We start from the raw sequence: 26,140 nt of genomic DNA on the forward strand, positions 1-26,140 counted from the left end.
ATCCAAGAAGATTTTAGATGGTTTTAAATAGTAATTCTGGGAACGCCTCACATCCATGTACTTTATTTTAAAAGGATTTCAGACAATGACAAAAGTACAAGCATAAGCCGGGAAATTGGATAAAACTTAAGGTTTCGGACAGAAACTATATTCTATTTACAGTTTTGTGATTGCAGAGGTCCTTGAATGTAGCCAGTCAATGGGTTTCCAAGGTGCTGAAAGTTAATTTGTTTTTATGATTGGAGGCTGAATTTCCTGCCGGGAGAATGTAAAAGATTCGATCTGAGGGCGGCTATTTAGTTCCAAGAATAGGTGGGTTTTGATGAAGTTTTTTTGAAGGATGTTTAAAGGTGCTCATATCTTATGACATGTTATTCCAGATCTTCAGAGCACAAGCCGAAAAGGAACAGGTTTGAGACTGATTTCACAGATTAATTAATTGATTAAACTGTTTATTTATGCACTGTGTCAGGATTTCCTCCATAAAAAGGTAGATCTGTGATTGGATGTTAATTTTCATGGCAGTCGGGGCCAGAATAGGGATTTTGAGAATCAGGTTGTTAATTTCCTTCTTTAGAAGCGGATTACAACGCCCTTGTCAAGTGAGGCATTCATAATATTTGTTCCCGTCAAGGGAAGATGTTGGGTGGGGATTGACAATTTAGCTATGTTAGGTGGAATTGTTCCGGATGAAGCGGACAAATGCATGGTTTGCATGAGACAATACTTTTCTCTTGAGTTCCACTGAAAAGAAGAAAAGCAAAGTATTTGCATCAATCAGATCTTACTGAGAGTTACAACAGTTTGGCAGGAGGTGTCCATGCCATCTTCAAAATAATTTCTTAAATATCTTATTATCATAGACACTTGTTAGTTCGTTACAGCCAGTGTCTGCTGTTTGGGCATTTGTGGATTAATCATTAGTCTGAGCTCATGTGGAGATATAAAAAAACAGTGCAGAATGGAAAGAGCTTTATAATATGCATCTAAGATTAAAAAAGGTTGAGAATTGTACAAGAAATGTCTTTAAGATAGTAAATAATATTTTCACTTCCCCATGTATCCTCTAACATTTCCTCTTTACCTGAACTTTATGACAGTATTTCCTCTTACTTGGAGGAAAACAATTAAATACATTAAAAAAACTGAGAATCCATAAACTAACTCGGTGTTATGCACTATTAGGGGACTCATTATTGTGCAGGCAAATAATCTAGACGATTAGTGTCCTACTTCCTCTTACTTTCAACTCCTGTAATCATTACAAAGGCGGTTTGTAAGAAAAATTCTTCCCCGTAAGATCCCTGCCCAGTTCACATATTTAATAGGAAAGCAACATAGTTGTACCTCAGCTCCTTACCTCTTTGTAATGCCTCTCTAGAATCACTTCTCACTTTTCCCACTAAAAACATTGACAGCATAGTAAACAATCAACTTTCATCATTTATTCAATCAAACAACATACTTGACCCCACACAAGCGGACTTCTGCTTTTTACATGGTAAGGAGGCAACACTTTTACCAGGGCCTGAGGACATTCATGTGCTACTTGAGCATGTTCTAGATTGAAGTGCTGTCTTCGATACTCTCTCCCATGACTTGCTCCGCCCAAGTCCACAATCTGTCAGAATACGTTCTCAAGCATTTAAGTGGTTTCTCTAGTTCTTGACTAATCAAGCCCAATCGGTTACATTAAAGCCCTACTGCTTATAACTAAAAACCAAAGGGTACTTTTTGACGCTCGCCTGTCAACTGTCAAACAGAATAATTTGCTTTTTTTGTTTCCTTTATCCGCATAAGCTGTGAAAAATGCTTCCTTGCTCCCCATGGACTTGTATCGCATGGTGATCAGAGCCACTCACGTCCCACATTGATTACTGCAACGCTAGCTAGGACTCCTTAAGGAGTTCCATTCGCCGGCTTGAAATTATTCTGAATCTTGTAGCTACAACCTTGTTAGGTCTCTCCCAAGAGCATCACATGCCTTCTGAAGTGTCTACATAGGCTCCTGTTCCGGTGACGCCTTACTTTTAGGTTTTTCGGTATTTGTCATAAAAGCATACTAAAAGCTAGAACAGAGTTTTATACTGACAAGGATAAACACTCACACTGTCTTAAACTCAACATGGAGTCCAATCCAACTGCTTCAATCCCAGGACTGTGGGGCCGTTTTTGAGCACCTGTTTTGCACTCTACAAGCACCTTTCACCATCTTTGTATTATTGACCAATTAATTCAGTTATCCTACAGAAATGCTCTTTAATTCATCACCCACATGTATTTTGCCTTCAGTTTTTTGAGTGGGGCACAGAGGGGGGTTTTGTGCTAGCAATGATGAATGATTTTCCACCCGAATTTCCCTGGGTTCAGCAATAATGAGATCCAGAGGAGCTCTCTTGGAGTGAGAGGGGGTATTCGACAACTGCACTAAGTGGTTCTCAAGCACAAAGGAAGACAAATTCTGCATGTAGGGTGCTGAAGTCACCAAGCATTAAATGGTCATCATAGAACAGTAAGGCAGTGATAATGCAGTCAATGGGTTCTTCACTTAAGTCTCTGTTGTTCCACGGGGTGGTGTAGTGCAAGAGCGTTCACTGTGCAAATGAATGTTCAATTGTCAACATTCAAAGGATAAGTCGCGTGGAGGTGCACGATGAGTACATTTAAAGTCTTCTCTTGTATCATAGCCATCTCGCCTTCGGGTCTATTTTCGCTATCCTTCTGCAACGTTATGTATTCTTAAGGAATGATCACTTCATGAGGGGGCGGACAGTGTGAGCAAGCGATGCATTTCTTAGGAAGAGGATGTCGGGCTCAATAATCATGTCTGCAAAGGAAAATGTGTTAACTGTTGCATGAAGGAAGTTTAGTAGAACAAAGGCTGGTCTCTTTAGTTGCAAAGCTTTGATGGCCAGTTGTACTTGGCTCTGTTTAATGAGATTGGCCACAAAGATGATCTGACTACAGAATCATCAGCGAGCACCAGTCTCCCAGGCATGCCAGAGAGGAATCCAATAAAAATGACTGCAAAGGGTCACAGGGCTCAGAAGCACAGGGGGGGCAGGTGCAGCAGCAACCCAAGGTGCAAATCACTCCAACAAGAGAGACAAGGCACAGGAGTACCAACACCCTTCAAGGAAGGAGTATCCAAAATGCACTGCCTAGAGCAGAGCAAGGCAGACCACAAAGCATGAAGACAGATAAACTCAATGTGATACAAGTGATGAGCAGCACTTCCCAGTGGACACCATCCGGCATAAGGATGCTTAAAAAGCCTATATAATGACATTATTATTAGCAGTAATATTGCCAAAAGCATGCTTGCTGCACACTCCATCACTAGTAACAACACAGTGAAACGTACAACAATCCTCCAGAGAGCTTCCTGTTGTTATCAGCGCTGTGACACAGCATAGGGAAGCATAAATACTGTACAGATAACCCATAACATTACATTACTTTCACTCTGGCTCCCCCTTTTGGCTCTACTATAGCACTATAGCCTGCTCTCAAGGGCTATTCTGTTTGTTAAAGACCCCGAACCACAGTTATAAGCCAGAACCACAAACCAGGGCATAAAAGGAGGGCGATAGCCTGAAACAACTGTACAGACTGGGGTAGAAGGGCTGTAAGGCTATTAGAGAATTCCACCCTCTGAGGGTAGAATGCCCAAATTTTAATAGTGGGGTACATTGTTGTAGTTCTTCAAGGACGCTGAATGAAGCCCTACACTACACACCAGGTTATGGTGAGAATACCAGAAAGGGGAAATCTGCAGATGTGTCTAATCACTAACCAAACTTTGAACAGATTGTTCTTATGCCCAGGGTCCCATCACGTCTCAAGGCCCCTTCAATATACAAGCAATTGACTGAAATAGCAAGGATACATCTTGACACTTAATAAGCCAGTGAAGTGGTTAAATATCTGAAAGCAAGTCTCATAAGCAGTTGCAATTTACATTAAAGTCTTATGGCCCAACCCACGCGGCATAAACAGGTATTATCGGAGTAGAGTTAAGTGCCTTCTGAATGCTATTGGGAGCTAGCCTCATTTTCTGTTGATGGGAGAGGAGACAAGAAGAGCATCCCATTTCCTTACCACTCTCTCCCACCTTTCCTCAAACCCGACCACAAAAACAAAAATGCTCCAGGAGGAGGGTACTTTAAGGAGGTAGCCTAGGGTTGTTCTAGTCCCTCGCTTTACAAACGCAACCTCCTGATTCAGTTTCAGGCAGCTTCTTTTTCTCCCAATGCTTCTCTGGTCGAGATAAGAATTGGGTGAGGTAGAAGCAGAGAGTCTGCAACTCAGAAGGGAGCCATACACTTTGTGAATTTTATCTTAGGCTAAGAAAAAATCCAAACAGCATTCACCTTCCCGCGGGGCACAACCACCTAGCTGCTTCCTTTTCCAATTCTTGACTTGTACAAAGAAGGATTAGGAGACAAAGGAGCTGCCTGAAACTAAGCATGTGCCATTGCAAGCAGCCGGGTGCTGTTTGGATTTTTCCCTATCCACAGAAAAAAAATCCAATCACCGACTGGCTCCTCAATGGGACAGAGACACAAAAACATTTGAGCCTCAGCAACAAGCCTAGACACTGTTTTGATTTCTTCTTAGCCTTAGAACATTTCCACACAGCACTTTATTGGGCCCCAGACATACACCCGGGCCCCATTGAGGAGCCTACACAGTGCTTGGACTTTTTCTTACACAGTAAAATAAATCCAAATAGATGTGGCTCCTTGCTATGGAGTGTATATATATATATATATATATATATATATATATATGTATATATCTCCATCTCTCCTTTCTCAAGATGACCACCAGGGACACAGCGGGACTTTCAAGCAGGTAATTTATTCAGGGCTGTGGCATGACCGGTTTCGGCATGTGCCTTTATCAAACGCCAAAAGTCCCTAAACAGTGAGAACTCCCATGCCGTGGTTCTTTATGATCTCCTCCCTCCTCTTGGTGGTTGGGCTCCCCTGGAGCCAATTGTCTCTTGCTCGCTTCTGTTTTGGGGACTACCAGTCCCAGGGTACAATGTGCTGGCAATCCCCTTCAGGTAGTTGGGGGCTTCACTAATTAAAACAAAAGTTTGTGTCTGCTGTCGTGTCCCACACTCTCTACCACCGCCTCCTTAACTAAGCAGTTGAAAGCACAGACCGGGTGTCAGCGTCACTCCACACCCTCTGTGCATTATGTTCCCAGCTGCCTCAAATGCTTCGGAGGTTCCTGTGGCGGGCCGTCGCACTCACCCGACTCCTCGGCAAAACTCTCCTTCTCCAATTATCGACGTGGCCACACATATATATATATATATATATATATATATATATATATATATATATATATATATATACATACACACACACAACGCTCGGCTTCAGAATTTGTTTCTCCAAAGAACCACACTCGTGGAACCATAGTTTGCAGTGCTCACACCATCAAAGATTTATTCACAAAGTTTAACAGACGCGTTTCAGCATCAAGCCTTCATCAGTGTCAGTTACATTTTGCGAGTTAGCTTGGGTAATAAATGCAAACAATCACAAACATAGTTGACGGACTTTGTTATTCTTTAGGTCGTGCCATCTTGGAACATGTAAATACATAGTAACATCCTAGTGCGCTCCATTAGACACACTGGAAAACTAGATTTTAATATTGCCGTGTATCGGCATGGCTCCCCGTGTAGCCACATCCGGGGAGGTTTAAGGGGGCGCAAAGCCTTACAGCCCCCTCATCTTAAGGTTTCCAACCGTCCATCAAGCCATGTATTGGCAAGTCTTTACTATTCTATACCCTTCCAGCTTATTCTAGACAAGTGCATATTCTAGCCATTTCCACAGCCAAATTAATTCATTCAGTAAGTTTCACCTTATTTCATAAATTCGTGATCATTATTTACAGTGTTCTTCTCTCATATGCCTTATTTTATCATTCTCCCCAGAGTTATTTTATTCTAAAATCGCCTACTTACACTATGTGTGATATTTCTAACTTTGGTAAGAGAGGCGTTACTGGGCTATTCTGCAGAGACTGTAGATTTCAAAGGGAAACAAATTATGATATAATGAACTTAACTAATATTTACAAATCCATACATTGATTCAGTTCATGGAGTCTCAACAAACCACAAATACAAGCTCTTCGGATTTTGAGTTGAGGTTGAAATAACTGGTCTGCGTTTACTTTGAAATCGATCATTCGTTCAACTCCTCTATTTCAGTTATTTTCCCAGATGTGCGGCCAGTTCTTCTCCGCTGTTCAATCCCAGTGGTACTTTGGTCATAAGGTCTATAATGTACCTTGATTCTAGGCGTCTCAATTTCTTCAGTCTATCCCCACCTCTTGCACTGTCGGGCACAAAGTCTAGGCCAAAGTACTGCAGCTTACTTCTATCCCTTTGATGTATTTGATCAAAATGTCTTGCGACAGGGTATGCTGGGTCTGCTTTGTCAATTGCCCTTAGGTGTTCAAGGACCCTGATTTTAAGTTGATGTATCGTGCTTCCAATATACTTTAGGCCGCACGGGAAGACCAGGCAGTAAACTGCGTAGCTAGTGCTACATGTCAAAAACTTTTCAATGGATTTGGAAATGCCCACACCAGGGATATCATATTTCCGCACCCTCTTGCTTCCCATACAGGCCTTACATTTCTCACAGGGGTAAAAAAAACCCATCTCTGCAATTTTGCCTGTCTTTGGGATGATTTTTTCAAAATGGCTTTTCACCAAAGAGTCTTTCAATGACCTTGCCTTCCGGTAAGTGACTAAAGGTTTTGCTGGGATGTCGTCCTTGAGGATGGGATCAGTTTTCAAAATATGCCAGTTTTTTTGCAATATTGTTCTCAATCTCATAGATTCGCTCGTGTATGGTGTTATTAAGCAAAATTTCCCCTCATTATCGGATTTTTTTTTAGTGGTTTTGGTTTTAAGAGATCCTCTCTTTTGATTTTTCTCACTTTTTTCAAGGTTTTGGATAGAGAGACAGGGTCATATCCTCTTCTGACAAATCTCTCTATACAACCCTCCGCTGCCAATTCAAAGTCCTGTTCCCTACTGCTATTTCTTTTGAGTCTGAGCAATTCACCGTACGGAATACTTTGTATCAGTCTCTTAGGGTGATTGCTGTCGGCTCTTAGAATAGAATTGCCCGCCGTCGGTTTGCGATATAGTGAGGTGTGCAAACCATCTTCGTCTACATTCACTCTCAGGTCAAGGTAGTCAGCTGTAGTTGAACTCACCGTTCCCGAAAAGTGCAGGTTGCAGCTGTTGTCATTTAGCATTTCTATATATTGATACGCCCCCTCCATCGTCCCTTGCCACACGATGAAGAGGTCGTCAATATATCTAAACCACCTTACCACTTTCCCTGTCTCCTGCCCCTTGGTCTGGAGAGCCATGGGCACCCGCTCCTCCCACCAGCCAACGAACAAGTTCGCGTAGCTGGGGGCAAAGCAGGTGCCCATCGCAGTCCCAGATACCTGTGTGTATAGCTGGTCATTAAACAGGAAGATGTTACTCGTTAAACAGAACTCTATAAATTCCAGCAACATGCGGTTATGTAGTGCAAACCTGGCAGGTCTCCTGTTTAAGAAGTGCTCTACTGCTACCAGACCCTGTTCGTGTTTTATATTGGTATATAAGCTTGTTATGTCCAATACCAATATCAGATATGATGGGTCCCATACTATGTCTGCAATTTTCAACAGAAAGTCTTTGGTGTCCTTTACGTGGGATTTGAGCTGAGTCACCAAGGGAAATAGGAAGCTATCTATGAATTTTGACATATTTTCTGTTAGTCCGTTGATAGATGAAACTATTGGTCGCCCTGGAGGTTCTATTGCGTTCTTATGTAATTTTGGCAGGTGGTAAAAAGTGGGGATTGTAGGGTTATTATTCCTTAGATACATATTTTCCTCACTTCCCAACATTAGTTTCTTGTACCATTTGTTGACCAGTTCATCATACCTCCTAATGCCCTCCTTGTATTGCCTCTCGTCTGTTATTTGATAGTATTGTTTGTCCGAGAGCTGTCTTAGTGCTTCTTTCTGGTAATATTCCCGGGTGAGTAGCACCACGTTGCCGCCCTTATCTGAGGGCTTGATTATAGTATTTTCATCTTTCTGGAGATTTCGTAGAGCATCTCTCTCTTGAGGGTTAATATTTTCGTTTCCTTTTATCGTTGTTCGTTTGCCTCTCAGGGTCACCAGATCTCTTAGAACAGTCTCAGAGAAAGCATCTATCGCATCCCAAGGCATTACGGGACAGAATGTCGACATTGGTTTTAATCCACTTTCTTCTCTCTCTTGTGTGATATCATGGATTGTTGCTCTATCGATCATGGTGTTGCCTTGTGAGTACTGTGTGTTCCTTTCCATTCTTAGGTTTTCTAAATTTTCTATCCCTCTCAGATCTTCACAAGATAGAATATCGGTAGCCGTTAGTCTTTTTTTGGCAAGTTTCGGTCCTTTGGTTGCTGTTCTTAGTTGATGGTATTTATGTAGTTTGAGTTTCCTTACGAAGGCATGCAGGTCAATCCTCATTTGCGTGTATTCACTTTTATTGTTAGGGCAAAAGCTTAGGCCTCGGCTGAGTAGGTTCTTCTCTGCCTCCGTTAGTTCTCTCTTAGATAAATTGACCACCGTAAGATCGTCTGTTTGTGCGGTGGTCATGGTTTGTTGGTTTTTCTTCTGTTCCTCCATGTCTGGGCCCTTCCTCTTCCTGCCCTCCTTGTTCTCCTTCTGCTCCGCTCTCCGGGGGTTTGTTCTTGCTGCCTCGCAACCATGCCTGGCGGATTACTGTACACTCGTTGTGAAAAGGGGCAGGGGTGGGGGTCTGTCCTCCTTTCTGCTTCCCGGCTGTTGTTCTCTTTCTCTGTTCCTCCACCGCCTCACTGTCAGTGACTTCTGACTCTGATGTATTCACTGGCGATACCGTGCCTTGGGCTCTCTTCCAATCCACCTCTCTTCTTGGTGCGTCGTACTTTTTGGCGAATGTTAGTATTCTGCCACAGAGGTAATCGTTTTCGTCCCTTATGTATTTTTCTTGTTTACGTGTTTTGATCTTTTCTTCGTATTTGTTCAGGCGGATCTTCAATTGGTCTTTCAAAGTTGCCAATTTCTCCGGTTTTTATTCCTTCGACAGTTCTTCTTCCACTGCCTGTATTTCCGCTAAGGTTTTTTCGCGGTCACTCCAGGCGTATCTAACTAGTATCGACAGTGTACCTTCACAGTACTGTGCAGTGTGTTCTGCCCACTCTGTTAGGAGTTGTGGATCCGGGTTTTCGTAGGAGGGAATGGTATATACTCTTAAGCCCCTTGGTACCCTCTTGTCATCTATGTAACTCTGGAGGCTTGTGGCCTCCCACCACTTGCGTACCTCGCGTTCATAAAGAGTCTCAAGCTTCACCAAAAGTTCGTTAAGTCTCGTTTTGGGCTGTGGTGGAACTGCACTCGCACTAGCGCTTGCTGTTACGGTCTCTTGCCTTTTAAACATTCCTTTCGCTGCATCCCTGCGCGTGTTCTCGCAGTACATATCCTATCATGGATTACACTTGTTGCTTTGTGAAGGTTGGTGTGAGAACTAGATTGGTTAACCACTGTCGCCCTGCTGCTAATGCACCGCCGCCCGTTTAGATCCGGGCTCGCGCTCTCAGCGTGAGGTTGTGTTGTCTGGACCAGTCTTCCGATCTCCAGTAATTCACCCACTTCCTCAGGTTCACGTTTTCTTCTTTTCTGTGCGCTTCGGTTTTGCAGTGGTGCCTGTCTTTAAATCCACGCTCCCTGTCCCACTGGGAATCAAGGCACTCGCGGGCGGGTGCGGTATGCGGTAATGGGTGCCGGCAGTAACACAACGCTCGGCTTCAGAATTTGTTTCTCCAAAGAACCGCACTCGTGGAACCAAAGTTTGCAGTGCTCACACCATCAAAGATTTATTCACAAAGTTTAACAGACGCGTTTCAGCATCAAGCCTTCATCAGTGTCAGTTACATTTTGCGAGTTAGCTTGGGTAATAAATGCAAACAATCACAAACATAGTTGACGGACTTTGTTATTCTTTAGGTCGCGCCATCTTGGAACATGTAAATACATAGTAACATCCTAGTGCGCTCCATTAGACACATTGGAAAACTAGATTTTAACATTCCGATAATGAGGGGAAATTTCGCTTAATAACACCATACACGAGCAAATCTATGAGATTGAGAACAATATTGCAAAAAAACTGCCATATTTTGAAAACTGATCCCATCCTCAAGGACGACATCCCAGCAAAACCTTTAGTCACTTACCGGAAGGCAAGGTCATTGAAAGACTCTTTGGTGAAAAGCCATTTCGAAAAAATCATTCCAAAGACAGGCAAAATTGCAGAGATGGGGGGTTTTTATCCCTGTGGGAAATGTAAGGCCTGTATGGGAAGCAAGAGGGTGCGGAAATATGATATCCCTGGTGTGGGCATTTCCAAATCCATTGAAAAGTTTTTGACATGTAGCACTAGCTACGCAGTTTACTGCCTGGTCTGCCAGTGCGGCCTAAAGTATATTGGAAGCACGATACATCAACTTAAAATCAGGGTCCTTGAACACCTAAGGGCAATTGACAAAGCAGACCCAGCATACCCTGTTGCAAGACATTTTGATCAAATACATCAAAGGGATAGAAGTAAGCTGCAGTACTTTGGCCTAGACTTTGTGCCCGACAGTGCAAGAGGTGGGGATAGACTGAAGAAATTGAGACGCCTAGAATCAAGGTACATTATAGACCTTATGACCAAAGTACCACTGGGATTGAACAGCGGAGAAGAACTGGCCGTACATCTGGGAAAATAACTGAAATAGAGGAGTTGAACGAATGATCGATTTCAAAGTAAACGCAAACCAGTTATTTCAACCTCAACTCAAAATCCGAAGAGCTTGTATTTGTGGTTTGTTGAGACTCCATGAACTGAATCAATCTATGGATTTGTAAATATTAGTTAAGTTTGTTATATCATAATTTGTTTCCCTTTGAAATCTACAGTCTCTGCAGAATAGCCCAGTAACGCCTCTCTTACCAAAGTTAGAAATATCACACAGTGTAAAGTAGGCGATTTTAGAATAAAAGAACTCTGGGGAGAATGATAAAATAAGGCATATGAGAGAAGAACACTGTAAATAATGATCACGAATTTATGAAATAAGGTGAAACTTACTGAATTAATTAATTTGGCTGTGGAAATGGGAAGAATATGCACTTGTCTAGAATAAGCTGGAAGGGTATAGAATAGTAAAGACTTGCCAATACATGGCTTGATGGACGGTTGGAAACCTTAAGATGAGGGGGCTGTAAGGCTTTGCGCCCCCTTAAACCTCCCCGGATGTGGCTACACGGGGAGCCATGCCGATACACGGCAATATTAAAATCTAGTTTTCCAATGTGTCTAATGGAGCGCACTAGGATGTTACTATGTATTTACATGTTCCAAGATGGCGCGACCTAAAGAATAACAAAGTCCGTCAACTATGTTTTTGATTGTTTGCATTTATTACCCAAGCTAACTCGCAAAATGTAACTGACACTGATGAAGGCTTGATGCTGAAACGCGTCTGTTAAACTTTGTGAATAAATCTTTGATGGTGTGAGCACTGCAAACTTTGGTTCCACGAGTGCGTTTCTTTGGAGAAACAAATTCTGAAGCCGAGCGTTGTGTTACTGCGGGCACCCATTACCGCATACCGCACCCGCCCGCGAGTGCCTTGATTCCCAGTGGGACAGGGAGCGTGGATATATATATATATATTTTTTTTTTTTCACACACACACACACACACACACACACCTATATATATATATACATAGATTTTTACAGAGCAGAAAAGCTCCTCCAGGGAAAATCTGCCCGTTGTCTGGTGGCGCGATAGGGTCGGTGGAGCTACTGCCGACGAAAATATTACATCCAAGAATCCAATAACAGCATGCTGTTATTGGATTCTTGGATGTAATATAGATATATACAATCCAACAGTTCCTGGCAGGGAAGCAGACACACACACACAAATGTCTGGACCCCTGCAAAGAGTCTTGATGCGGTTTGGATTTCCTCAAGCACAGAAAAAATCATGCCAATAAATGGCTACTTGCTGGGCTGCAGACACACATCTGCGCCCCAGCAAAAAGCCTGGATGCTGTTCCTAATATTTTTTTTGTTTTGTTACAGAAAATTCCTAGCAGCAACTGGCTCCTCTAGAGCACAGACAGACACACATACACATGTCCGAGCCCCAGCCAGAACACTGCTTGAATTTTTTCATTTACCTAAAGAAAAACATCCAAACAGCACCTGGCTCTACGCTTGCATGCAGACATACTCTAAGGCCAATGCCCCAGCTAAAAGTCGAGACGCTGGTTTGATTTGTTGTAGGATTATACAACAGCATTTCTTTAAAACTTTGTGATGGAAATTCCCGAATGTTCTGGGAACAGCAAAACTCCCACCATACAGTACCTACCACATATGTGCGAGGGTGCCTACTGTTACTGACAGAAACAGGTCAAATATGTGCTGTGTGAAGTTAATATAGTGTCACTGCGTTCTTCCCATGGTTGCAGTTTTAGCCTATTCAGGTCTTGAGGAACAGGCCCCACCCACACATGTGGGGTACCATTTTTATGGGAGAGGTGTGTTAACGCTGGAGGGTTTGTCTTTTGTCATTTGCCTGAGGTTCTGGACCTTTCTCTTGCAGAAAAAAATAATTTAGATTGTTTAACACACACTTTTAAATATACAGGGGATTCTCAATAATAAAACATGTTGGGATTCATGCAAGCCACAACATTATGGATGTACTTGTTTCTTTAGCTTTCAGAAAAACCTAGGATTGGTAGATTTCCTGGATGATCGCCCAGCCTGCACCGAACTACTGCAGCAGTGTTTAATTTGTAAAAAATTAAGTGCCAGGGCTCTCACCAGGAGACCACTGAGTTTGCACCGCATACTGCCCCTGCCAGTGCTGACAATGACTACCAGCACAACTACTAACCATCACACTCCTACACGTGTTGGAGTTCGGACTATTTCAGGCCCCCAAAGCTAAGGGAATTGCTAGGGTGGTAGGCAATAGTCATTTTAATTTAGAATTATTAATTAACTGCTGTTGTGGTCATCTTTAAATTAACCAGACAGGGTCACCTTGTGGCAGACTGTCACAAGCACCGCTGTTGACAATTAAGTGCCGGTGCCAAGCACCAGAAAGAACCAGCTCAAATTAAACATTGGGCATCTCCCATGGTATCTCTCCAGTCAAAAACATTACCTAATGTTCAGTGGTTGGATATGTGTTCAAAACTACGAAATCTCCACCCATAGCTTATAACCCCACATTAAGAATACCTAAGGAAACATACATTTGGGTCAATCCTTGGAAGGATATATATTTCTTTGTGAGGAAAACTGAAGGAAACTACATGTTTTAGGGAAGAAATGCAGAGAATCCGACAAACATGTTGCTCAGTGCATTGTCCCAGTCAATCAGGCCGAAAGTTGCCTACGCTACGCCCCCAGCGATAGAAACCCTTTAATGTTAAAATATAGGTTTCCATACAAACAAGAGATGATATCTGTGTCAGTAAAGAGGTTACCTAAACTGGATTTTTGCTTCCAGATGCCTCCCAAATTTCCAAAATGGCACCCAATTTATTGCCTCGGGAAGCCTGAACCCATAGAAAACCCACAAATATATGATACGGTCTTACATTCAGGCCAACATCTCCTAAGTTAGTGTTCTGGGATTTATGTCTTGTTTATTTGAGAAACGCAACAAAATATTGAGCAAATTTGTTAAAGAAATTAAAATAGCTCCACATTTTTTATTTCAGCTATCAATGAGTTATTGATGTAGAGTTTACACAAATACATAGCCCTTAATATGTCGGAAAAGAAAACAACATACAGCTTGTCTGGGAGCACAAAGAGGTATAATCTGCTTCAATGACTTGATCCCAACCCTTTGAAAAAAAAGCTCCAGAACAAATGTGCACAATCTAATAAGCGAAAGGGTTAACTGTTTTAGACCAGACTTATTAAGAGTTGTAACCCACTATTTATACCTACATCTGTGATATGTGTTACAGTGCAATGTTAATGTACCCCATGCAAAGGCTTACGTGAAATGTTTGCAGTATAACGAAAATGAGATTTTAAAAAAATTTAAGTTAGAAACAGAAAAACAATAATTGGAATGTTTGACCAGAAGGACCCCGAGGTTCTCGATTTTGCCTGGAAAACATTTGTCAGTGTTGATGGAGTCTCAAGGGTCAGGATTTCGGCGAGAGTAACTCAGTGGACATCAGCTAACGCCTAGGCACTCATGCCCACACCAAAAAAACTCACTACCCAAAGAAATGTACTAGGAAACATTTAAAGCACTGATGAGAGCTGCCAATAGCAAAAGGAATTTGGGCAAACTTTTACTAAATGGGAGTCTCGTGTACTGAATTTTCTTCTATGCTCAGCATGGAGATGAAAATCAGAAGAAAGGAGCAAAGAGTGAGGAAACAAGACCGTCCATCGAGGTAGCGCACAGAGAACAAGGCAGAAAAGGAACAATGAACCAGTTTGAAATAGCCAACTGCTATTCTTGGATTCTGGATTTATTCCATAAAGGTGAAGCTCAAAGGTAGAAGGAACAGATGGGTGGGATAACAATATAACTCACCCTGAGCCCAGTCATGGATAATCTAGGAGTAAATTAATCGAAAGGTAGGGGCAAGTGGATCAGCCTGCATGAAGGGTAAATAGGTCTACTGCGTTGGAAGTACTCCTAGGCACTGCCACACATGTTATTCACTTGTAAGTAATCTTCAGGTTGGAGTAAAGAGACCAAATTGGGAGCCTTGATTCAATCAGAGATCTATTTTGGAAATACAACCAATATAGAGATCAACTCACAGGAGTCAAAGGTTGTGAGTGGGAGGTGGACATCACTTGGGTAGAAGTAGGCAAAGGTGGCACAATCCAAGTGTTAATGGGATGACAGAGAGACTGGCTTTCCCAAATGAATTACATGGGGAGGATAGGTTGGGAATAAGTGAATGGGGAGGGGACGGTTCACAAACACCTTTGGTTCAGAAGGTGACTGCATAAGACGTGGACACTTCCTAAAAGGGAAGGCTTGAGGTATATCTACTTGTCCATGGGGCAGGTTGCTTCATGAATCTGATTGTCCTGTAACAAAATCCACTTGTCCCTCTGGTGCCATGTAGTGCCAGCAACACATTATGGCACCAATCTCATTATGTTGAAGCTCTTATATAGCCTCTTTGATTATGCAGGGCTCATACCATAGTAGTGTTTGAATACTAGCAATCCCTATATGTTGCCACGTTTCCGCAGATATACATACTGGGACTGAAGGTCGTGGCAAGCAATAGATCCAGGGTTGGAATGCCCTTTTGAGTCTGTGCAAACCTACTAACTTGCATGTTTTAAGGGTTTTCAACAACTCTTCTCTAATATTTTCCCATACTGAGAAATTTTGGAAATTTACTCCTGACAATGGCAGAGGTAAAGCTTCTTCCAGAGTTAGGAAAAAAGTGTTTGAAGGGAAAATGAACTTGCAAACACTCAGGTTTTCGCATTAGCAAATCTATACATGCATATTTGCTCATGCTAAAATGCAGTTCACAAATATTTCCTAGGAGTACAATTTCTTGCCCTACTTCTGTAAATTCTTGTGAATTCACGAAAGACATATAGCTGCACTTAATGCAAGGGTGCACTTTTGAGACTTTCTTTAATAATTGGGCCCCTAATTTGGTCTGGCGTTAACCATGACCGTTTGTGTTTATTAAAATTCTCTCTCTCTCTCTGTATCAGCTGGCTTCACTGTGGTGACAGCATTCTGTCTTTTACAAGGAGCATATCGCACACAGAGTAGTTTTGTTCAGTGCCAATACTAATGTGGCAGTTTGTGCTTTTTTGAGAACAAAAACTACTTTTTGCTTTTGCCAGTGTTTGTTATAAAAGTGAGGGCCTGGAAGCTCTCTCATCAATAAAGTTTTACAAAAACCATGCCAAAACAAGTCACGCATTGCCAAAACTAAAAGGCCGACCACCAATTTCAGACCTACTGGCTTGGCCAATGCTTGTTTAATTTTGTTTCCCATAACCTTATTGAAACTGTTACGCTGATTTTGCAATGTGAATATTTTTGCGAAAATACTAGCATGCATCAACACATTTTGCTAAATGATTCTGCTAAGAAAGGGTACCTGAAATTTTACAGTAGTTTAGCTAAATGTTTTTTTCCCTACTTTCATTTGTTTAGGAACATTTTATATTGAAAGCAAAGAATCATTAATGTAGCTTTCAAGCTTCTGCTAATATGCGCATCTAATCGGAGCATTCTGGGAGCATTATGAATAGCCTCATATTGCTAAACTTTGAAACCGTGTGTACACATTTTTATACTAGAACCACTGCCAGTAGTGCAGTCAGAACTTACATTTACTTAGAGCGCTCACCCTAATAATAAAGGCTTTCAATGAATGAACCATAAATACAAGTTTGAACAACATTAACATATGTACACAAACATTAACTTAAATGCAGGCAGTGCCGTTCCCTGACCCTTAATGTAGTAATGCAAACTGGCAGCCAAAGGGTTTGTGCTGCAAGGGGTTGGGCCTACTTGTCCCAAGGACACATTAAAACTTGTTGCCCTTGACCCCAAACAATATGTCCTGGACGTCGGGCTATAGGAATAACACCCTAGTCCTCTATTCCAAGTAACAATAAGTAATCAAGAATCCTTTGGTGAAAATATATATATCCTTTATTCAATTTTTCAAAATGTTGCAAAGATTCTCAGTCAACGCGTTTCGTTCATCTGGGTGAACTTCATCAGGGCTTATGTATGTAAATGTCCAATGTGGTTAGAAACCATATGTTGAAAGTCTATCTGTTGACTGAACCAGTGTCCCTGAGGTGGCAGTGATGAGTAATGATGCATCCAATGGTGCTGCAGGGCCGCCTTGATAAGGGCCCCACGTGTAGAACTGGAGCCGTGTGCGAAATCAGGCTCCTTCCTCATGTCGCCTCTGGAGAAGTGTGTGTCTGTCTTTGGTCACTGCGCCTAAACGTGTAATGGTTACATCTGTATGGCTTCCATAAGATCCCATCCAGGTATGGCAGAGGAGAGGCCTACGGAATGCGCTGGACTGGCAGTGAATGGCTAATGTTCTATAAAATCCCCCAGAACAGCTAATGAGCAGCCTGCAGCATGCCCTGTAGATGGGCCACCATAGTAAATGCGTTGATGGTAAATGCTCTTTGGAGTCTACCCTGAACGACAGATGAGTGCACTGGTTATTCAGTCCAGGAACAGGTCAAGATGATCTCCACAAGCGTGGCAAACTGGCACAAGGGCATGCAATGGACATAGACAGCCATGGTAAATGAGCTTGAGAGTCCAGCCAAAAGCAAAGAGATGCAGACAACAACCATGTGTGGGAGAAAAGCAGCAGCATTCATGAGTTTTACACATTAACAGGGACAACACACAGCAGGCAGAGTAAAAGAAATACAGGTCCACTTACGTGCAAAAACAGAGCGACCCATGGGCATGCACAAGGTATAGGCAGCAATCATACAAGGTTGCAAAAATCTATATGCAAGTATATATTTGCTTGGTACACTGATGTGGCATTACAAATAGAATATTTATTCCTACCTATGTATACATACCATCTCAATACTTTGGTAGTGAATATTTTGGTCACAATATCTTTGCACATCGATATTATCATTGTTGACATCCCAACAAGCATCCACCAGACAGAAGTTCCAATAATAAATCTTCTTTTCACTGGTCACCCAGGAGTGGCGGAGGCAACCCCGAGGCATGGACTGGTTACAGGCAGCCTGGGTCCCAAGATGACAGTTATGTCCTTAATAAACTACCCTGGAGCAGCAGAGAGGACATCCCCCAAAAGAGTAAAGAGCACAGACTCAGCCACACGATCTGGACGAAAACCAGATTATGAGGAAACTATCAAAATAGAGGGCTCAAGAAAGTCACAGAGGCTTTTGGCTATGTGCTCTTTGAGAATCCTAGTGGCTGCAGGCCGAAGGGAGATATAACACAGATGAGCATCTATTGCCCTGCGAGTCTCTTATTTTTTTCAATTGGAATCACATAAGTCAGTTTAAAATGACCGCAAGCATAGCCTTGTGAGGAAGATTGAAAAGAAGCCTCAAACCTTCCAGTGCCTGCTTCCAGCTGAACTAAAACATGGAAATCTCGAAACATCCGATTTATCACATTGTAGCCCAATTTGATTTTTCAAAAATATTATTCCTGCTTAGGAGGGCAGAATACAGAAAATGCAGGATTTCAGACCACTTTTTTTGATTTCCAAATTCCTGCCAAAAGAGCAATTCAGCTACATAGTTCGAGGCACTTCTGTTTTGTTTTTTACCTTCCTAACACCCTCTTGTATTTACTAAGAACCACTTCAAAAATAAAGGTGGGGATTTGTGAACACTGGAGCAAAAAAGAAACGTTCGCGTAAAGGGTTTTCTCGAGACACTTTCACTTATGCGTGCACTAAGCCCCCACCTCCAAAATTGTACAACATTTTCAAAGCATCAAGTAAGTTGGGAAATCAGTTTTTGCCTCGAACATACAATTGTTATATAACCATTGTAGGAGCCCTAGGCGAAATCTCTGTACTTCCTTGGACACCTGCCAAGTTTTCGAAGCCATGCTGAAATGAGGGATCCATGAACCCTTTTTCTTCAAACTGGACAATAAACGCAGGTTAAGGGACAATTGTTTGGTAGGCCCCTCTTCTTCATGTGTAGCTTACAATAGTCAATCTGTTTTGCAGCGCTTCAGGGATACCTGCTCCAAGTGTAATTTCCAATTTGCATCAGTGATCACTTTTGGATTCATAGGCCCTATGTGATGACAGGTTGAGCCACATCAAGGGATTTCTGTGGTATCCTGTTGCAAACATCCCACTCAGCATGGTCTACCGACCCATGGATGGGCTCCAAAAACGACCTCAGTGAACATGCACTACCTTTTAGGCCCTGTTCCTTTGCAGGATACTCTCTGGCTTACACAGTTATTCGCAGCCATGTAAGGCATTATTTCACAGTGGCAAGCTTGTGCCTAGAAATGTACCTCCCTCCCTTCCCTTTAAATGAACTCTGCAAGTATTCAGAATTTCGAGCCTCTTCTCTGCTCATCATGGCACTGGTACCCGATTGCTCATAGCCACAAGTGACTGTGCAGTTAAATTTAGAATTCCTCCCAATAATCCATTGTTTCATAGATCCAGGCAATAATCAAGGCCACACCAGTTAACCCTTTATTTTCTGTGATTTATCAACCAGCAAGCCGTAGCCCTATCAAAGCAGCCACCATCTAAAACCACTATTGGTAATAAATAACATGGATGAGGCATCTCGAGTCTCTTGCTAGTAGTACGGACTCAGCAAATGTATAATTTAGGACTCTCTGAATCACTTCTTCCACCTATTTCTGCCTAGAATGTCCCCTTCAAAAATGGCCATTGGAGCTGAAGCAACCAGTAGATTCATCTATTCTGCTGCCCAGATGGTCACATAGGCCCATATGTACAAAACCTTTTTTGAGGTCGCAAACTTCCCGATTTGCAGAATCGGCTATTTGGGACAGCAAAATAGGTTTTTAAAACGTATAAAAGCCAAATTGTGATTCGGTAATATTGGGTTTGCAAATCGATATTTGGAAGGGGGGTGTTTAGGACATCTCTTTCTAATACCAATTCTCAGTGGCATGTATGAATGTTTTGCAACCAAATTCGCAAAACATTCATTTTTATCAACACCTCCTCAAAGGTGGTGGTAAACATTTCCAAATGGGAAGGGGTACACATGGGAGCATTTCCCCTTTGTGAATGTTAAAACTAAGGGTGGGCAGAGTTGACGGAGTGCCACTATGCAGAGTTCTAAGGAGTTGGAAAAAAAAACGATGAACCCTTTGCTCCAACCTAATTTAAAAAAATGGGAAATAATCACTTACCTGCTCTGGCGTCTCCGGGCGGCCCTCCTCTTCGCTGTTGTACGTCTTGCAAGGACCCCGCATGCGCTCACGTGCGTGCATGCACAGTCCTTCCAAGACTTACAAAGTAGGGGTTTGCGACCGGCGAGGAGGAGAGACCAGGGCGAGGAGGGCAGCCCAGAGATGCAAGAGCAGGTATGTGATTATTTCCTTTTCTGACTTAGGCATGGGCGCAGGGGCTAACTCTGCTCTGCCGCAGAGTTGGAGTTTTTACTTGAATTCCGCGTTCCCAATGGAGCGCGGAGCGGCAAAACTCAGCAAACTCCGCTGGCGGAGCGGAGTTTGCCGCCCGGACTCGGGCTTAGTTAAAACAAATCATTTTTAACAGCAGACAGTGTTCCAAGGTACCACTGCCTACTCTTAAAAAAAATGTAACTACAAAGTTTAATTATTTCTTTTTACACGCATCCTGTTTTCCTTTAAAAAGCAATGACGGACACGGTGGTCTGCTGACCTCAGCAGACCAACATCCCTGTGATTACAGCAATTCCTAATGGGTCACTAATTGCCATCTACCTCATTAATATTCAGGAGGTAGGTCGATTGAGACCCCCAATAGGAATGCTAAATGAAACTCGATAGGTTTTGTACATTAGGAATTACGATTTCCTTATTGGAATTCGCAAAGAATTGCAATATGGACATTGCGATCTCTAAAATTTGTATATATGGCCCCTAGTTTCTAAAACGGAGTACATGGTGAAGCTTTATGCGCATGTTCTCAACCTATTACAGACTTTCATTCAAACATCTCTTCTAATATGTTATGGTAGTACTTGAAGCCTACCATGGGTGGATGCAGCTGTTGCCAGGAACTACAGAAAGACGCAGAAACCCTCTGCCGTATAGCTCCCTTCGGGCTTCATTCTCTCATGGGGTCAGAATCATTTTATTGTTGCTCAACCAGGAACACAGTGAATTCCTCTTGGATTGTCTCTCCTACGGAGTACTCTGTGGAGCTCTTCCTTCGTTGTTCGAGAAGAATTTTGAACTGAAATAAAATGGGTGGTTTGAGCCCTACTTGTATGCAAACTTTCTAAACAGAGATGTTGAGCCACTTTCTCAAACTTCAGAACCGGTTTTGGGAGGTTTGCTTCCAAGTGTTCATCTCAGGCTACTGTTTACACACAGTCTTTGAGTAAAGTAATGCTTCTCGCTGCAGACAACACTGGGACTGTCTCCAAAATGGAGCACCCACAATGTGGACATATTGACGTGTGAGGTTTCTGCACCTGGCTGTCATCAGACTTCCAGAACATTAATCAGAGACAGACAAAAGGGTAGGAACTACCTATAAACTTCCACATATTGCAAAACAGAAACTGCAGTCCTATCTCACACTTCTACCATCAATCAACTGGAATGTTGTTCAGGAAGAACTAATTTAGGAACCCCTTGCTAACAAAGTCGTCATGGAGTTTCTAAAGGCAGCCCTGTTTTCATTCTCCTATCTTCAGCATCTGGATCCCCACCCTCCAGTCACAGGAATGCAGGCAATATTCTTACACTATCTGGGGAAGTGGCCCACCTCTTTGATCTTATGCCCTGTCAAACCGGGGCATTCAAAATGTATCCCATTGGCTCCAGTGTGAAGACTCATTCACAGAAAGTCCTACTACCGCACATGTTTTATTCAAACACTATACTTGCATGCACACTCAACATACACAAGATTCTGGGTTTCACTAAGAACCAAACTTTACACGGGAGAGGTCCATAGGCCTCACACTAACTGAGACAGATTAAAAGGTCTTCTCATGCTAGGGATTCTCGAGACATGGTATGCTGCCCCCACCTCTTTATGTGCTAAACCCAGAACAAATATCGTAGTACTCTGTCCACTCTGAGGGCTTGGTGCATCCCTCCAGGTCAGAGGTCTGGTTCCTCATATTTGTCATGGACAGGAATAGGCCTATAGACACATGCATGGTTAATGTAATGCCAGATCCAAAATATAAGTCAGGATACCAGATATACATGCAGTCAGGCACTCATCATAGGACTACACACGAGCTTTCCATATAAGGAACATTCCTGGCAAACCTCAAGCCAGTAGCAATAACTTCAGGGTTAGTGGAAAAAACCTACTTATTTTCTTGAACAATACACCCCAGTTCGTAGTGCCAAACACTGCTATGTTATGGAGAGCACTAGACGTACAACTATCATGAAGCATGAAAACGGCTGGCACTGATTTCACTACTAATCATAGAAACCTAGGATGAAGAATTGGTTGAAGTTGTAGTGAACACTGATGGCATTTGGCATCAGTGGAGGTCGTGTTCTGTTGCCATCACTTCACGCCAGGGAATTTAATGATTTACATTGTTCAATGGTATGGTATTACAGCACTGAACAATCACTTTCGGGCTCCAATGGTGTTGCTTATACTGGAGGAGCATATATAAGTAGCTTTTACACAGTCATCAGCCTTTGCAGTCTCTAACAAGATAATCATTGGATCTCATAAAGCACCAAAGCACACCAAAATGTAATTGCTGTATTGCTTGATCAATTCAACAATGTCTGCAAAAAGTCCAAATTATTTAGCCCAATCTTATATGTGCTATCTAAACACACAGTCCACAATGAATAATCTGCATCAGAAGAAAGTATTCTGTTACCAATTATTTTTATTCCATACACAAACCGTAGCCGATGCGCGTTTCGCCCGCCTGGGTTTCGTCAAGGCTTGTTTCAACTTAATGTATGTATTAGATGTTCAAAGCCAGTCGTTTTCATAAAAGTATAATTTGGCTCTGGAATCTTCCCTTTTTGTCTAATAGATCGCGGTCTTAGCGAAGTCTATTCAGGTAGAAAAATCAGGTTTGTTTATTCAAGTATTGTAACACAAGGTCAGTCCATAGGAAAAGAGACCATATTAAGTCCACTCGAATGGTTTAAGCGGACCGGAAAGCATCCTTCTGTTGTGGCTTAACAGAAGGACGCTTTCGGACCGCTTAAACCATTCAGTGGACTTAATATGGGTACTGGCTTTGCCAGTGGTTTTAGCCATGCTGTGTACAGCATCCTGGATCGTGGCTGGCTGAGTCATTTTGTAGAATCGTGCAGCACACATGTGCACTCCTACAAAATGATGCCAGTTCTTTTTATTTACTGATCCCAGTTTGATTGGTAAATAAAAAGGGAAAAAGTACCTCAAAATAATTTTAAGTGCTGGGACAATCCTGGGAAGGAACACAGAGGACACGCGGAGGACGGGCGTAAACAACATACAAGAGAGCAACGCACAGTACAAAGGAAGAAACGCAGATAGGCGAGAAACACCAATATGGAGCTGGTGGGGAGACGCACAGGCGAGAACACAACGTGAAGGCATCACTGAGGAAGCAGAAAAGATACGCACACAGCAGAGAGAGAGAGAGCAACACAAAGCCAGAGAGAGGGGCAGAGAAGTCCACGAGGGAGACAGCTGGGAAACACATGCACTTTCCTGGACGTTCACTGTCATAGGTCTTTTCACCAAAGGACATCTTGAGCTGTTTGGCAGGTGAGCCCTAACAAGTAATTCCTTGATGTGGAGCTGTGGAAGAATGCAAGTGATTACAGTCAAAGTATGGTAAAGAAGCTATGCTTCAAATGAGAAACAAGTGAAAAGAAGATGAAGGAAAGCCACTGAATAAGAGGCAGGCAAATAAGACTGACAGGAAAGCCAACCAACGTTAAGTAACAGAGAGACTGAAAGCCCATAAAATTGGCTTTGTCCACAATAGGTAGCAGATAGCTAAAAGGCATTTCTATTTGTGGAACCAAACGTATGACAAAGCAATTCTATTTGTGGAACCAAACGTATGACACAACCAATTTCAGTGGAAAGACTCACAATTCTTTTTGATTTAATAGAACATTATTTCATGAATGTTTAAAGCACGCACGCTGGATAAACAATGCATCAAGAGTGATGGGCTATTTAACAAAGAACTGCCTGTCCTGAACTTGGGCTCTGTCATGCTGTACTATTCTACCCCATTGTGAAACTGTCAGACTGTAGGATACGCAGCTCAATTAGGTAAACATTCATCAGTTACACACAGTGCTGATTGGCCGGTCAGTTCGAGTTCATGCAGGCCGGCTACATTAAGTGTCATAAATTGGGTAATAGTGACATTCACTAATTAAAGTGCTATATAAAAATACGCATTATTGTTACATGCTAAGTGTGCACAAAAGCTAATACCACTTATGCGAGTGTTTTAGAAGAGACCTGCGTGTTAACCAGTGTGAGGCTTCCCAAAGGGTGAGAGAGTTGAGAGCTAGGTTATAAATAATGATAGCAATCACACCAGTAAAATACAGGGATGAAAAATCTTTTTGATATTTACTGTTGAGCACATCTTGCAAGCCCTTTACAATAATTCCTCACCACAAATCTACTTTCCATGGTACTATGTGGCATTCTCTCCCACTGCCTTGCAAACTCCTCCATATGTCACTCTTCTCTCATCTCTAACCCCGCTGGAAAAAAATGGATTGGCTAACAATCGCCTTAACGTCAGGATCTATAGTAATACATTTACAACACAGAGGTGGGGCACTGGGGACCTTAGTGTTATGCCAATACCCTCTACTCGCCGATAAGCGCTTCGACACCTCGTCAGGGGTATTAAGCACTATATAAAAATGCCATTACAATTACCAAATAGCCCAATATCACCCCTCCCCCAAAACACAGGCAACCCCAAAGTCACATGCTATGTGCCCCCATGTCACCTGGGGTACTACTTTCTGCATGCTGGCACTCAGTAAGGCATTGTTTATTTATGCACTGGTATATAGTTTCAACATTCCCCAAAGGTGCCAGAGCTCCATAGACATAAGTTGTTACCTGGATAGTTACAACCGGTTATAGAATTACCAAATAATTTATATATGTGTTACAAAATGGTAAATCAGTACAAACATTGGAACCTAGCGTACAATAGATGCATACAGGCTACAGCAATGAAAACTTTGTAAGCGCCTGATGAAGTGGTTTGAATCGTAAAAGTGAAGCCACGAGTCCCAGAACGGAATAGGGAGCTAGGACAGGCGAACGCTGTGACAGGCACATTGGGCCACCTGACAGGACCGAGTTTGCCAAACTCCACGATAAACAAGCATTGTTTCCGACTCTTAGTGCCCCACAGAATAACCCACAATCATCCCCTAAAGTCTTAACTGGCTCACACCCCAGTGGCAGGACTCACGGCTGTGCTTACCCTGCCCCTTTCGGAAGGCGGGGGCCCTCCTCTGCCTCCCCTGGGAGGGCCCCCTCTCCACCCCCGGCTCCGCTGCCCCCCTCCTCCTCGGCGGCCCCCGCCTCCTCGGGGCCCATCTCCGTCAGCGTGTTGCGGGGGTGGTCGGTCTCCGCCTCTCCTCCGGCTCCCCCCGCCGCCTCTCCGGCCCCTGCCGCCGCCTCCGCGCTCCATGACACCGGCCCGGCTTCTGACAGGTGACCTGCAAGGAACTGACAGCGGTGCACCCCGAAAACGAGTCCCCCGCGGCGGAACTGCAGATCGCTACGGGATAGTCAATGCACTCCGCAGACCGGAAGTGAGGTGCAGAATGTGCTACACAGAAGGCGTCCCCCGTGCCGGAAACACGTAGACGCGCGCATTTAAAAACATCCCGCCTTCAATGCTGGAAACGTTGCGCTGTTGAAGCGTAGAACAGACTGCATGGTGTTACTCTGATGTGTCGCTCGTATTGGAAATAGAACATGCGGCGCATCTCCTGGTGATATAGTATCATTTGTTCTATAAACAAAGAATTAACATTTTGTTTATAAATAAGGATAAGTTTATTCTAACGCTTAAAAGTGTGGCTTAACGGCTAGAGCGGTTGACTTTTGAAGCCAGGGAATCAGGATCGAGTCTGGCAAGAGGCTCAACCATTCTATGATTCCGTACAAATCACTCTCCCCTTTGGGACCGTATATGTATTTAGCAATGCAGCATATTAGCCTGGGTGCTGAAACATTTACTGTTTTTTAATATGGAAGGAAAGTGAGCACCAAACTGTGTGACACTCCAGGCATGG

General features: G+C 42.9%; 1 protein-coding gene across 1 annotated transcript in view; it reads right to left on the reverse strand.

Moving 5' to 3' along the window:
• AVEN (apoptosis and caspase activation inhibitor) overlaps nucleotides 1-25,639 on the reverse strand; it is a 1,005,515-nt gene extending 979,876 nt beyond the window's left edge. Inside the window, exon 1 of the mRNA XM_086937037.1 lies at nucleotides 25,321-25,639. Coding sequence (XP_086793163.1) covers nucleotides 25,321-25,530 — 210 coding nt within the window. The 5' untranslated portion in view covers nucleotides 25,531-25,639. The remainder of the gene's footprint in view (nucleotides 1-25,320) is intronic.
• Between the last annotated feature and the right edge of the window lie 501 nt (nucleotides 25,640-26,140).

The sequence above is a fragment of the Lissotriton vulgaris genome, chromosome 9, assembly GCF_964263255.1.
Source record: "Lissotriton vulgaris chromosome 9, aLisVul1.2, whole genome shotgun sequence".
Classification (NCBI taxonomy): domain Eukaryota; kingdom Metazoa; phylum Chordata; class Amphibia; order Caudata; family Salamandridae; genus Lissotriton; species Lissotriton vulgaris.